The 13,806-nt window shown below is 40.5% G+C and overlaps 1 protein-coding gene across 6 annotated transcripts in view; it reads left to right on the top strand.

Annotated features, from left to right (window-relative positions):
- unc80 (unc-80 homolog (C. elegans)) overlaps positions 1–13,806 on the top strand; it is a 333,697-nt gene that overhangs the window by 270,966 nt on the left and 48,925 nt on the right. For 5 of the 6 annotated variants that reach the window (XM_076297160.1, XM_076297158.1, XM_076297161.1 and 2 more), the window contains 5 exons: positions 1,883–2,006; positions 2,408–2,533; positions 6,644–6,767; positions 10,347–10,553; positions 10,702–10,886. In XM_076297160.1, coding sequence (XP_076153275.1) covers positions 1,883–2,006; positions 2,408–2,533; positions 6,644–6,767; positions 10,347–10,553; positions 10,702–10,886 — 766 coding nt within the window. Of the gene's footprint in view, positions 1–1,882; positions 2,007–2,407; positions 2,534–6,643; positions 6,768–10,346; positions 10,554–10,701; positions 10,887–13,806 lie in introns of those variants that run through there. The other variant, XM_076297162.1, reaches the window with a different exon arrangement.

Raw genomic sequence — 13,806 nt, 5'->3', positions numbered from 1 at the left:
TTGTCCAGGTGTTGCCTTTTAGATTTATTGTTCAAACATTAAATAGCTCTCCATGACTATACGTTTTTATCCTTGGTTTAAACCTATAAAGACTGCATTTCTTGTTAAAGAGGATAAACCAACATGAAGACCAGAAAAGCAAGCCATTTTGAAGCTGAGAAAATAAGGAAAATCGATCAGAGCCATTGGACAAACATTGGGCATAGCAAGCACAACAATTTGGAATGTCCTGAAAAAGAAAGAAACTACTGGTGTGTACTGGTGTTGGTTGCAATGCAATTTCCCATTGCCGACCAATTAAGTTGCTATCAGGTTAGCACCTATGGTTTTGGGAAACGCACCCCAGGTCGGCCAAGGAAAACAATAGTAGTTGATGACAGAAATATTGTGAGAGCTGTGAAGAAAACCCCATCACAACATCAGTAAGTGACATCACCAACGACGCCACAGTGCAGGGGTGAAGGTATCACAATCCACTGTTAGAAGAAGACTCCGAGAGCAGAATTATTGAGACCATACCACAAGACGCAAACCACTCATTGGCAGTAAGAATCGGAAGGCCAGATTAGAATTTGCAGAAAGTACAGAGATGAGCCCCAAAAGTATGGAACACAATCTTATGGACTGATAAAACCAAGATTAATCTCTACCAAAGTGATGGAAAGGCCTAAGTGTGGAGAAAGAAAAGAACTGATTATGATCTGAACCATACAAGCAAGATCTGTGAAGCATGGTGGAGGTAATGTCATGGCTTGGGTGTGCATGGCTGCTTCTGGAACAGACTCATTAATATTTATTTAACTGATGAATTCAGAAGTGTACAGAAATATTTTGTCTGCCAATTTATGGAGAAATGCATTCAAACTAATGGGGAGGAAATGTATCATGCAGCAGAACAATGACCCAAAGCACACTGCCAACAAAACAAAGGACTTCATCAGGGGAAAAAAGCTTCTGAATTTATGAATATCAAAGAATCTGTGGCCTATACTATGAAGCAAGTTCAATATACCTAGGTTGCCTTTGTTAGCTGCCTTGACAAACTCAAACAACCGTAGTCAGAATGGTAATAATACATTAATTTAGGCAAACCATTTTCTATGTGGCGCAGCGGTCAGATAGCCTTCCACAAACAGGTCACAGAAAGTGCACCTCACATATGCCTACTCCATAAAAAAGCAACCGAACCGAAAAGCTACCCATTAGAAGTTCACTCTACGGCCCGTCATTGATGATATCGTTGAAACCCAACTGCCTGGCTCTGCTGTTCTCTATGGAGAGTATGGCCATTCCACTCAATCGTTAACGTCAGCAGCAACATTCGAGGTGTTTTTAAAAAAAAAATATTCAATTTCATTCATTTGGATTTAGTCTCCTCCAGTTCTCGTCTTTCTTTTCTCTTCTGTGTGCCACTTTTATGCTTACTAATAAAGCGGTGCCTGGGCCCCGGTCACTAATATAATGAGTCACAAATGTTAAAAATGTTCACATTTTGTTTAGGCTACCATTGAAAATGTTGAAAATTGGTTGAATAAATTACATTTTTGTAAGGCAACCTCACTTTTCCACTGCTTAACCATAACATATACTCTTACCAGCTAGTCAAAACAATGCTATTTACTGCTTTTTAATAAAGAAATACAATTAATATTATGCAGAATTGAATTAAGCCTTTTGACCTAGCCCTCCACAATATTTTCTGTGTGGCCTCATGGAAAAAATAATTGCCCACCCCTGACCTTGCCTATACTGTAGATCAGAAGCAGAATGTTGACACCCAATGCCCCCCTCGGAAGGATAGGCAAGCGCCACCCCGGGGTTGTAAACAACTATCTAATTGAGGATTATGTTGGTGTGTGTGCGTGTGTGTGTGTGTGTTCAGACGGCAGGTGGAATGGGAGGCAGCAAGTAGTCTGATTGAAGGGATCTGTCTGACATTGCAGCGACAGCCAATCATCTCCTTCTTGCCTCATCTGCGCTCACTCATTAATGTCTGCGTCAACCTGGTAATACCATTTTCTCCTCTTGAAGAAGGAAATATGGGAATACATGTAAATACTTCTATATAGTGAATCATTTTGACATTTTATTCACGTGTCCCAAATAAAGAATTCCTTTTCACACACTTGCATGTTTCTGTAATGTACACATTTACTAATGATAGTGTTTTATGATTAACCTAATATATGAGTTTATGCATGGACTTTTGTAAACAAAAGACTTAAAAGACCTAAAGATATATATGAACACCTTTACCAGTCACATTATTTGCATAATGTTTGCAAGCATTAAGAAATGTCAAGTGCAGTATTAGCTGCTTATCTTCCAGAATACACCTCTTGTATAAACAGATATCAGCACACATGCTCTGGTTGTGATGCAGTTTTCTCTTTTTTCTTTAATGTAGGTGATGGGTGTTGTAGGTCCCTCTAGTGTTGCTGATGGCTTACCTCTGCTTCACTTAAGTCCCTACCTGTCTCCACCCCTCCCTTTCAGCACTGCAGTGGTGCGACTTGTAGCTCTGCAGATACAGGTATATCCTCAGTTTGTCTTTGTTCTAGTAAATATTAAATTATAAAAACATGTTTGGGGCAGCCGTGGCCTGCTGGTTAGCGCTTCGGACTTGTAACCGGAGGGTTACCGGTTCGAACTCCGACCAGTAGGCACGGCTGAAGTGGCCTTGAGCAAGGCACCTAACCCCTCACTGCTCCCCGAGCGCCGCTGTTGTTGCAAGCAGCTCACTGCGCCGGGATTAGTGTGTGCTTCACCTCACTGTGTGTTCACTGTGTGCTGAGTGTGTTTCACTAATTCACGGATTGGGATAAATGCAGAGACCAAATTTCCCTCACGGGATCAAAAGAGTAAATATACTTATATTATGAGCCATTTATTGCATCATATATACACTTAACCACTTGATGAAAACGTGACCAAATGGCTCATAAGTATGTAAAATTGATGCGTATTTGTATTGTACACTTATGTCACATGTGTACAAAATATGAGTGACATGCATGTGTATTTTGCACATATTTCACATGTGAAATGCATGAAAAGTAAAGAAAAATCCGCACACTCAAGTCTTTGCAAACAGGTTTTTACTCTATGTGCAAGCTTTCGGTCAGATGACCTTCTTCAGGCAGAGTAAAGCACATTAAGTGAAACAGTGCATGAGGTTACATATAATCATTGATTCATGACACCTGTGTCAGTTTCAGTGCATTCTAGGAATTGTAGTCTTTTACAGAGTCATGACATCCAAAAAAGCATCATGGGAAATGCAGTCCATAGATAGACAATGAAGCTTATCAAAAAACAGGAAACAAATCAATGCAATGTACACATCAGGCTTCAGCCGTCATAAAAACAAAGCATAAAACACATTTCATTGTTTATAGGAATACACTCATATCGAAATCCTCATTTAGGCCCAAAGGTTGTAATGTCTCCAAAGTATGGATCCAAAAAAGCTCTCGTTGGCAGCTTTCTGTCAACATCACCCCCTCTATGTAAAAATACTTGCTCTATACCTTGGATAGGATAGGATGTGAACAATCATTAAAATGGCAAGCGACTGGATAATTTTCATCTCTCCGTCTAATTGAACTTTTGTGTTCGCTTATTCTTTGTTTAAGTGGACGGGTAGTTTTACCAATGTACATTTTATCGCATGGACATTTTAACAAATAAATTACATTTTTTGTATTACATGTAATAACTCCCTTGATTTTAAATGTCTTTCCAGTTAGAGGATGTTTAAATGAATTTGTTTTCTCTGAATTATGACATTGGGCACAATTCCCGCAGGGATAGTTCCCAGGTTTAACTGGGGCTAGCAGTGCCTGTTTAGGGGGGTGCAAAATAGAGGCTTTAACAAGTTTGTTGCGTAGGTTAGAGCCTCTTTTATGAACAAAAAGAGGTGGATCCTGAAAGTTTTTGGACAGGGCTGGATCTGTGGCTAAAATGTGCCAATGTTTTTGAATGGTTTTTTTAATAATGTGAGCCTGAGGAGTATAGGTAGTGATACAAGAAACTGAGAAGTGCTTTTCCTTTTTAAAACTTTTTTTCAAAAGGTCAGCTCTAGACTTAGAGAGTGCAACATCATACGCTTCATCAACACATTGAGCTGTATAGCCTCTTTCTAGGAAGCGCTGTTTCATTTCTACTGCTTTCTCTTTAAAATCTTCATCAGAGTAGCATAGTCGGCGCAACCTGTAAAATTGACTTTTTGGTAGGCCATTTTTTAAGGCTCTGGGGTGGTCACTCGTAGCTAAAAGGAAGGTATTGCGGTCAGTTTCTTTTTTATACAGTGTAGTAGTAAGGCTACAATTACTTAGCTCAATCCACATGTCTAGAAAAGAAACTCTTAATGAGTCATATTCCAAAGTAAACTTCAAATCAGAATTACAACCATTCAAAAATGAAACAAATGCCCCTAATTCTTCGCTTGTACCTTGAAATAGGCAAAAAACATCATCTAAGTATCTGTACCATTTGAGGATTTTTTCACTAAAAGGGTTGATATCTGGATTATAAACAAATTTATGCTCGAAAAATCCAACATACAGATTTGCATAGTCTGGGGCAAATGTAGAGGCCATAGATGTTCCCTTCAGTTGTAGGTAGAATTCCCCTATGAATGAGAAAAAATTTAACTGAAGGACTAGGGAGGCCAATTCAATAATAAATGGACTTGGAGGGAGGTCTGTACGATCTTGAAGATAAAAACCCAAGGCATCCAGTCCCCTTTCATGGGATATATTTGTATATAAGCTTTCCACATCCAATGTTACTAATAAGATGTCTGCAGGTAACTCACTTATTTCTGAGATTTTATTGATAACATCAGTAGAGTCCTTAACATAAGAAGGAAGTTTGCTGACATATGGCTTGATGTAATAATCAACAAAATTGGACAAGGGTTCTAACAGAGAGTCATTGCTAGCCACAATAGGTCTTCCCTTTTATGAATTTTTGGAAGCATGTAAAACATAGGGGTCACAGGATGTTTACAATTCAAAAAGCAATGTTCATCTTTAGATATCCAGTGCATTCTCAAAGCATTGTCAGTAACATTGGTGATCTTCTTCTGAAAGATCTTCTTCTGCCATTTTAATGATTGTTCACATCCTATCTCCTCCCTTAGATTCCAAGGTATAGAGCACGTATTTTTACATAGAGGGGGTGATGTTGACAGAAAGCTCTGCCAACGAGAGCTTTTTTGGATCCATACTTTGGAGACATTACAACCTTTGGGCCTAAATGAGGATTTCGATATGAGTGTATTCCTATAAACAATGAAATGTGTTTTATGCTTTGTTTTTATGACGGCTGAAGCCTGATGTGTACATTGCATTGATTTGTTTCCTGTTTTTTGATAAGCTTCATTGTCTATCTATGGACTGCATTTCCCATGATGCTTTTTTGGATGTCATGACTCTGTAAAAGACTACAATTCCTAGAATGCACTGAAACTGACACAGGTGTCATGAATCAATGATTATATGTAACCTCATGCACTGTTTCACTTAATGTGCTTTACTCTGCCTGAAGAAGGTCATCTGACCGAAAGCTTGCACATAGAGTAAAAACCTGTTTGCAAAGACTTGAGTGTGCGGATTTTTCTTTACTTTTCATTGAATTACTTGCTAATCCAGCACCTCAACAGATGAGCGGTGATTTTTTTTTTGACTTTTTTACATGTGAAATGCATGAAATATACAAGTATTTCACATACTTCACAGCAATTTCTATTACGCATACCACACATGAATTATGCATCAAATACACATGCATGTCACACATACTTTACATGTGACATAAGTGTACAGTACAATACATGTAAAATACACATGTCAAAGCGAGTCTTTGAACTTCTTGGCATTACATAGTGCCCCGAGCCCCTCTTGCTCTCGTTTTGTGTGCCTGCTGCGCCTTGTGTTTTTGCATTGGTGCTCTGAGCACCTTCAATTGAAAAAAGTTCAACTCTAAGCGGAAGAGCACCTGATGTAATTTGCGTTTTTATTAGTTTTGACGTTAAACTAACATTTGATAACATTTCTAGTGACAAAGTTGTATTTTATTTTCATAATCTTTTGTTGCACCTTCTGTTTTACAAGTGGCAAATAGCGTCTGATCGCGCCTTGTATGATTGTCGCTATGAATTTCCTGATGAATATGGAAATATCTCTTTCCAGTACTGCTTACTGTCACTGAATCTTTTACTGATACGTACTGTAGTATCAGACTGTAACAACCTTCTTTCACCTCTGCAAATATGTCAGAGAAAGCGTGCGCAAAAAAATAGTGTGATGAAATGCATGTGTGGTGTGAGGGAGTGAAATAAGTGTCAATTGCGTGAGTCTCAATTGCGTGAGTCTCATGCTTAGTGTTGCCAGCTTTGGTTCTGGAAGGCAGCTGCTCTCCTCTCTTTCCAGCACTGTGTTTTGTAGACTATTTTGTCTATCAATAAAGTCAGTTCTCATAGCGAAATATATATGTCTGATTCTCACAGGACAAAAACTGGGCTCATCCTTAACTGTGGGCCCTTCCTTAAAAGTCTTTTAAAGTAAAAAAAAAGTGGGTAAATTGATTTTCAGATTTTAAATATTTTCCATGTTAATGTAAACTTTCCCCGCTACAGGCTCTGAAGGATGACTTCCCACTAAGCCATGTGATTTCCCCTTTTACCAATCAAGAACGACGAGAGAGTATGCTGCTCAACCTTCTGATCCCATTTGTACTCACAGTGGGGTCTGGAAGCAAAGGTTATAACTTTATTAACTGCTAATACTGTTGACAATTTTATCTTTATTTGTAAATTTCTTCAAAGCTGTTGTTGGAATGGTTGGCAATGTATCGTAACACCTCCAATTATCACCCATTTCGTTCGAAAATTCTAAAACAACAATGTTTTTTAATACTTTAAAATAACATTTGATAAATGAACCTTACATTTTTTAGTAGCCATAGGTGTGTAGATTTGAACAAAATCTGGTTTGGTTCTTACCAGGGCTTTTACTGCCTGAAATATCCGATTTTGTTTACCACGCTCGGAGGTTAGTGCTGGCCTGGTTGTTGGTCTACTTCCACCCTTTCACACGGCTGGTGTGGGTGCTTGCGTTTCTTTAGGAATCCGCCGTCTTGATTTGTATAGAAATTAATATTAAGTGACACATACACGTAAGAGGTTGGACATATGTGACGGTTGGTAATATGTGTATAGATACTTTATTCATCCCCAGAGGAAAATCATAGAACGTTACGTTATCATTTGACAACTTTTCATTCAGTTTCATTCAGTTATTGAAAACTTTATCAGCTACATACACAGCCAAAGATGTTACTTACTTTCATTGGTGGCTACCAATGGTGCATTTCTTCCGAATGCTGTGTAGCTGATCCTACTGTAGCTGACCTCAATGTTGCTATGTAATGACGTCAAACGTGAAGTCGCGCATGGATGTGGAGGTCGGAGGTCATCGGAACGTCCGCTAGAGAACATGACGTTAGGGACCAATCAGGGACGTTGTGAATGTCTGCATAAGGTCCGGGGGACGTCCCGTGTTTGTCGGGAATGTCCATAAGTAGAGTTATGAGTAAAAAAGTGGAATGGCACAGGGAGAAAGGGAAAAAGTCCCCATATGCTCGTCTTTTCTGCAGTATAAGAACTTTTGACAGTTGACAGTTTGACAATTACCCTGAGTTTCTGATTGGATATTGGCAGCAGAATCAACTCCACTGATTGGTTCATTGATAAAGGCGCCTCTGAGTACGGAGGTGCTTCCTCCCTACGCCATTCACCCCCATGTTTTTCACAAGTCGCAGCGGTTTGGAGCGTTTACAATAGACCTCCTCTAGTTTGCCTACAAAAAAGCTACCATCTTTGCCCATATAAGGAGATCCGGTATCTTGAGATTTTTCCTATGGGAATATAACGTGGGGATTTGGAATTATCACACCTGCTACACTCTCGCGGGGACGAAGACATCGGAAATGCAAACGTTTTGCTCTACACTCTTTTGCCCTCTGCCTTCCAGTGGATACTGTGATCTCCTGTACATGAAGGCAGCACACTTTGATTTTTGCTACCCCAGAGCTAACGGTGATGCAATTTACCATTAAGTTAGTTAGCAAGTTTAGCCTAGAAATCTAGACGAACCCTAGCGGCAGCGGGCTAGTCTAACAACTCTCCATTGGCTTGCGAGCTGGAAAAATGAAACTTCGATAGGGCCAATCACATCGTGTATAGAGACGTTAGGCGGGCTTAAAATAATGATTGATGGCAGAGTTGCAACAGTTTGGCTTGAATTCCCTGCTACTTGAAAACAAAGAAGATGGATGTTGCTGTTGGCAAACAGCGTGTCACGAGTTAAGCTTTTTTTAAGTTGCCAAAAGTTTGAACTAGCCCAGGGGTTTTCAACCGGTGGTCCGCGGCCCCCTGGTGGTCCGCGGCGTCATTGCAGGTGGTCCGAGATGAGATTCAAACTGACACAGGATAGGCTAGCCTTGCACATGGTCAGTGCTTTGCTACGTATGTGTTGCGTCCCCAACGTCACATACACACATAAGGTAGGCTACAGTCTCTGCGCGAAACAGACCAGCATCTCGCACGGAGTTCACGTTATTGAGGTTTAGTTGAAAAGAAGCTTAGTTTGGTGAAATTTGGAGTGGAGTTGTTAACTGTTTCTAACTAAGGTGAAGTTTGTCAGCACCAGCAAGGATCGCTATGTCAGGACAGATGGACAGATGGACAGGCTTCTGCTGCATGCTCTCCAGACAAAGCTAGGCCTACAACTTTGGAGGAAACATAGTGAAAAAAGAGAAAGAAAATACAGTGAAGATTATGTTAAATATGGATTTAAAGTAACGATTGACAAAACTGGAGAGGATGTAGCCTACCACTGTTTCGTATGTTCAACGGTGCTTTCGACTAGGCCATGAATTAAACCGCCGAAACTTACTCGCTTCATGAGACACAGATTGCAGTTTCTTGCAACAGATTTTGTGTGATGTCAAAGGACAGCTGCTCATGAGAAAGAGTGCTGTTAGATGTCATGCACTCTTTGCAACTATACCTCTGTTAGAGCAGTTTTCCACACTGGCATATCTAAAGCAAAGGAAAAGGCTGGAACATAGACTGTATAAAATAGGGCACAGGAACCAGAGAATAATATCATCGCTATGCACCACTATATCACCACGAATAACCCCCCCCCCCCCAACACACACACACACAGTGGGCCGTGGATTACTTCTTTGTCAGAATGGTGGTACCTGGCACAGATTGAACACCAGTTGAAAACCCCTGAACTAGCCAACTAGCTCCACTGGTGAGAAAACGCATGGGACTCATGAGTTGTAGCGCTGTCCAATTGTGTGCAGAGGGAATTTGAAAGACAACCGATTATCCCGCCCCTCGGACTGAGCACTGCCAATGGTGAGTGCCCAGACTACATTTTAATGTGGGTCTGGCTCGTCAGGCTATAGCAAGTTAGCTCTGGGGTAACAAAAATCAAAGTGTGCCGCCTTCACGTACCGGAGATCACAGTCCACCAGACAAAGTAGAAAGTTATATGCTCAGGCAAACACCATTACACGCAAGTTCAGCTTCTGTTCTACACAAGTGAAAGTGGCTTTCTTTAAAGCATATTGCACACCGCTCTACACAACCCATCTGTGGTCAATCTACAAGAAATCTAGCATGCAAAAGGTGCAAGTTGCATACAATGATGCCATGAGAATCCTCCTGAAAATACCCAGAGGGGGGAGTGCCAGTCAGATTTTGTCCCCCACTGCAGGAGTGAGCACATTCAAAGTGCTTTTAATAAACTTAATGTTTACATTTATGCATTGTCTGGAGGGATCTGTAACTCTCGAATCCCATTTTGAGCTGCTCCCGCTACTCATCCAGTCTGAGGGTGCACTGGCTGAAATGTAAAACGCTATATCCACCATTTTAATGAATTTTTCATAAATATATTTTTCTGTATTTTATCTGTCTTGTCTTATGTGTGAATTTATGGATTTGAGTTTGCTAAATCAAGCTTCATCATCATCATCTTTACTAAATTATGTACTGTAGGCTAGTATTAAGTATGCCATTTGTAAATTAGAATGAAATACAGTAAGCTGGTTGGAAAATTATTCCTTCTCTAAATAAATGTATATTGTATATAGAAGCATCTCAACCCCCCCCCCCCCCTTAAGCACTGTGGGGGATGAATCATTTTTATAGGCACTATATGTTATAAGCACAAAATGTTATACAGGCTTGAAAAGGGGTATTATTTTGATGTTGAAAAAATTATGTTTATGATTACATTGGTTTGCTTTGACCCTCTCAGATAGTCCTCATCTGGAGCAACCAGAGGTTTTGCTTCTGCTTCAAACGGTTTTGAACATCCTCCTGCCCCCACGCATCATTAGCACTTCCCGTAGCAAGAGCTTTATGTTGGATTCCTCTCCTGCCCACTGTTCCACCCCTGGGGACACAGGAAAAGACTTGCGCAGAGAAGGATTGACAGAGTCAACTAGTCAAGCTGCCTATTTGGGTGAATATAAATATATATTGCATATATGATATATCACATAAAATACTGCTTCAGCCACCACATTTAGGGTACATTATTAAGTCTGGCACCACAAAAAAAATGTAATTGTGTTGTGAGAATATGTATGTACATTAATCTGTTTTCTCAGCTCTTAAGGTGGTGTTGGTGTGTTTTGAGAGGCAGTTGGGCAGCCAGTGGTACCAGCTTAGTCTACAGGTGAAAGATATGGCTATAAGGAAGGTGGGCGGAATGGCATTCTGGGATTTTATTGACTTCATTGTACGCACACGCATACCTATCTTTGTCCTATTGCGGCCCTTCATTCAGTGTAAGGTAGGTGTAAAATCTTCCTCCCCTTTCAATGTAACTGTTATATAAATCATATAGCTCTTATAAAGAAAATTAGATATACTGTACATTTTATATTCTATTAAAACGGGCAGCTGTGTGTCATGAGTAATGGCTTTTGCACAAGGTGTCCATATTTTTGTAGGACAATTCAAAAAATACAACCTCATGTTGTGTCGACAACACACACACACACACACACAGACACACACACACACGTCAGAAATCTAGGCTTGATCTTAGATGTGTTCTTAACTTTCAGAAGCACATATCTAATATTTTCAAGACTGCATTTTATCATCTTAGAAATATATCTAAGGTTAGATGTTTTTCAACTCAAGCAGACTATGAAAAGCTGGTTCATGCTTTTATATCTAGTCGATTAGACTATTGTAACACACTTTTTGCAGGACTGACAAAACAGACCCTAAACAAACTCCAGCTTATCCAAAATGCCGCAGCCAAAGTACTAACCAGAAGACAGTTTTTTGAGTGCTACCAGAGCAAATAAAAGAGGAGGGGGGATAGCCACAATTTTCAAGACGTTCAGTGCAATCAGTCATCATTCGGTGACTTTACTTCATTTGAATATCGGTGTGCACGCATTAAGTCTTCTCCTCAGATTTTATTACTGACAATTTACAGGCCTCCAAGACATTTAGCTAAAGTTTTTCTTGAAGAGCTACAGTAGGTGAACTGCTAACAGTCATTTGCATAGAGTTTGACTGTCTTATTATATCTGGGGATTTAAACTTGCATGTGGATAATCCTGAAAACAATTATGCCAAGGAATTAATTGCACTTACCAATACTTTCTCCCTAACACAGCATGTACAGGGGCCAACACACTCTCTCGGCCATACGACCTTGTTATCACAAAGGGTCTCAATGTCTCTACAGCTGTAAAAGACCTGTCTGATCATTTCTGCGTGTTCTTTGATGTGTCTATGTCCACACACTCAGAACAGAAATATGATGGTAAAAAGGATAATCATAAACGATCAGACAAGTACTCTCTTTGAGCAAACATTTTCACAGACGTCAAGTCAACTGTCAGACATGGTAGAAGACTTATTTGATCACTTTAATGCAAAAATGGCAAACATTATAGATGACATTGCTCCATTACAATTCAAGAAAATAAGAAAATTAAGGACAAACAGAAAGCACCATGGAGGCAAAATCCAGCAGTTAAACTCCTAAAAAGAGAGTGTAGGAAGACTGAAAGAAGATGGCGTAAATACAAACTTCAGATCAACTATAAAATCCATAAAGAGATGCTCCGCACATATAACTCTGAAATATGCAAAGCAAGACAGTCTTTCTTTTCTAACATCCTTAGTAGAAGTTCAAAGAACACTTGTATTCTATTTTCAACTGTCGATAAGTTAACAAATCCCCCATCACAATTAGCACCTGAACTTCTCTCAACTAATAAATGCAATGAGTTTACATCTTTTTTCAAAGGTAAAATTGACAAAATCAGACTCAACATTGAGCTCAGTTACTAATTCAACATCCAGAACTCCCAGTTACAAATAGAGGGAAACTTAACTTGATGTCAGAGTTCAGCGTGATAGACTCTCTTCCTACCAATTTCTTCAAAACTGTTTTTCACCTTATAGCGACAGATGTCCTTCAAATTGTAAATGTATCGCTGTTGTCTGGCACTTTTCCTAAGTCACTGAAAACAGTGGCTGTAAAGCCACTTCTCAAGAAGAATAAGCTGTATGCCTAAACAAATACAGGCGCATATCTAATCTACCTTTTATTGGCAAAATTATTGAAAATGTTGTAGTGAATGTGACATACATAATTCACCTTTGTTATTAAGTGTGGTTCTACACACCATTCATTATAAACGCAGCACTTTGTTCTTCGCATGGTTCTTCATGCAGTGATAAACTAATATGTATACCGCGAACGCTGTTACCCTCAAACTCCCAGAATTCTGGGAATCGTCGGCGTCGGAATGGTTTGCCCAGACTGAAGCATAGTTCGCGTTGCGAGAGATACAACACTGCGGATACAACAAAGTACTACTACGTTGTGACGGCTCTCGGAAATTCAACAGCATCCAGAGTGGTGTGACTTCTTAAAAATCCTCCGGCAACTGAGAAGTATATAGCACTCAAAGCCCACCTGTTGAAAACTTTTGAACTGTCAGATGCTGAGAGAGCCAGCAGGCTTTTCTCCCTTCAAGGACTGGGTGACGGCAAACCATCTGAGCTCATGGATGGTATGCTGGATCTCTTGGGTGAGCATAGACCCGATTTTCTTCTCATCCAACTTTTTCTGCATCAGCTGCCTTCACAATCACTGATTGTCGGAGACTGGCTGAAGAGGCTGATACATTTTTCCTGGCGAGTCAGGGGCATTGTGTGGCCACGTTTTTCCCCGAGCACATCTCTCCTGTGACGCTGGACGACTCCACACTCATCGCTGCAACCACTTCTCGTCTGCAGCAGTCTTCTGGCCCCCAATAGTCTTCAGGCGTGTGTTTTTATCATGCAAAGTTTGGACCCAAGGCTAACAAATGCAGTTTCGGCGGGTCGGGAAACGGCAGGGCCGGCACTCAGTAGTGGCCATGAGTGTCGGCCGCGTAGGCAGGCTGCTTTTCATCCGTGACAGCATCTCCGGATGACGTTTCCTGTGCGACACGGGAGCACAGAGGAGCGTCTTGCCTGCATCCCGTTTGGACATTGCAACCGACAGCCACAGCCCCCCTATGGAAGCTGCCAATGGTAACTTATCCGCACATATGGAACGAGGTACGTTTAATTGTGTTTCGGAGGAAAGCGGTTTGGTTTGGACTTTGTTGCGGCAAAGGTTGCCGTTCCCCTCCTTCGGCGCCGATTTTCTGTGTGCACATGAACTGTTGGTGGACGTAAAGAACCGCCATTTG

Source organism: Alosa pseudoharengus, unplaced genomic scaffold (genome assembly GCF_046254945.1).
Source record: "Alosa pseudoharengus isolate Yale_2024_CS ecotype anadromous, Long Island Sound unplaced genomic scaffold, YU_APseudo_1.1 YU_APseudo_1.1_scf_20, whole genome shotgun sequence".
Classification (NCBI taxonomy): Eukaryota; Metazoa; Chordata; class Actinopteri; order Clupeiformes; family Clupeidae; genus Alosa; species Alosa pseudoharengus.
This window is presented reverse-complemented; position numbering and strand designations above follow the sequence as displayed.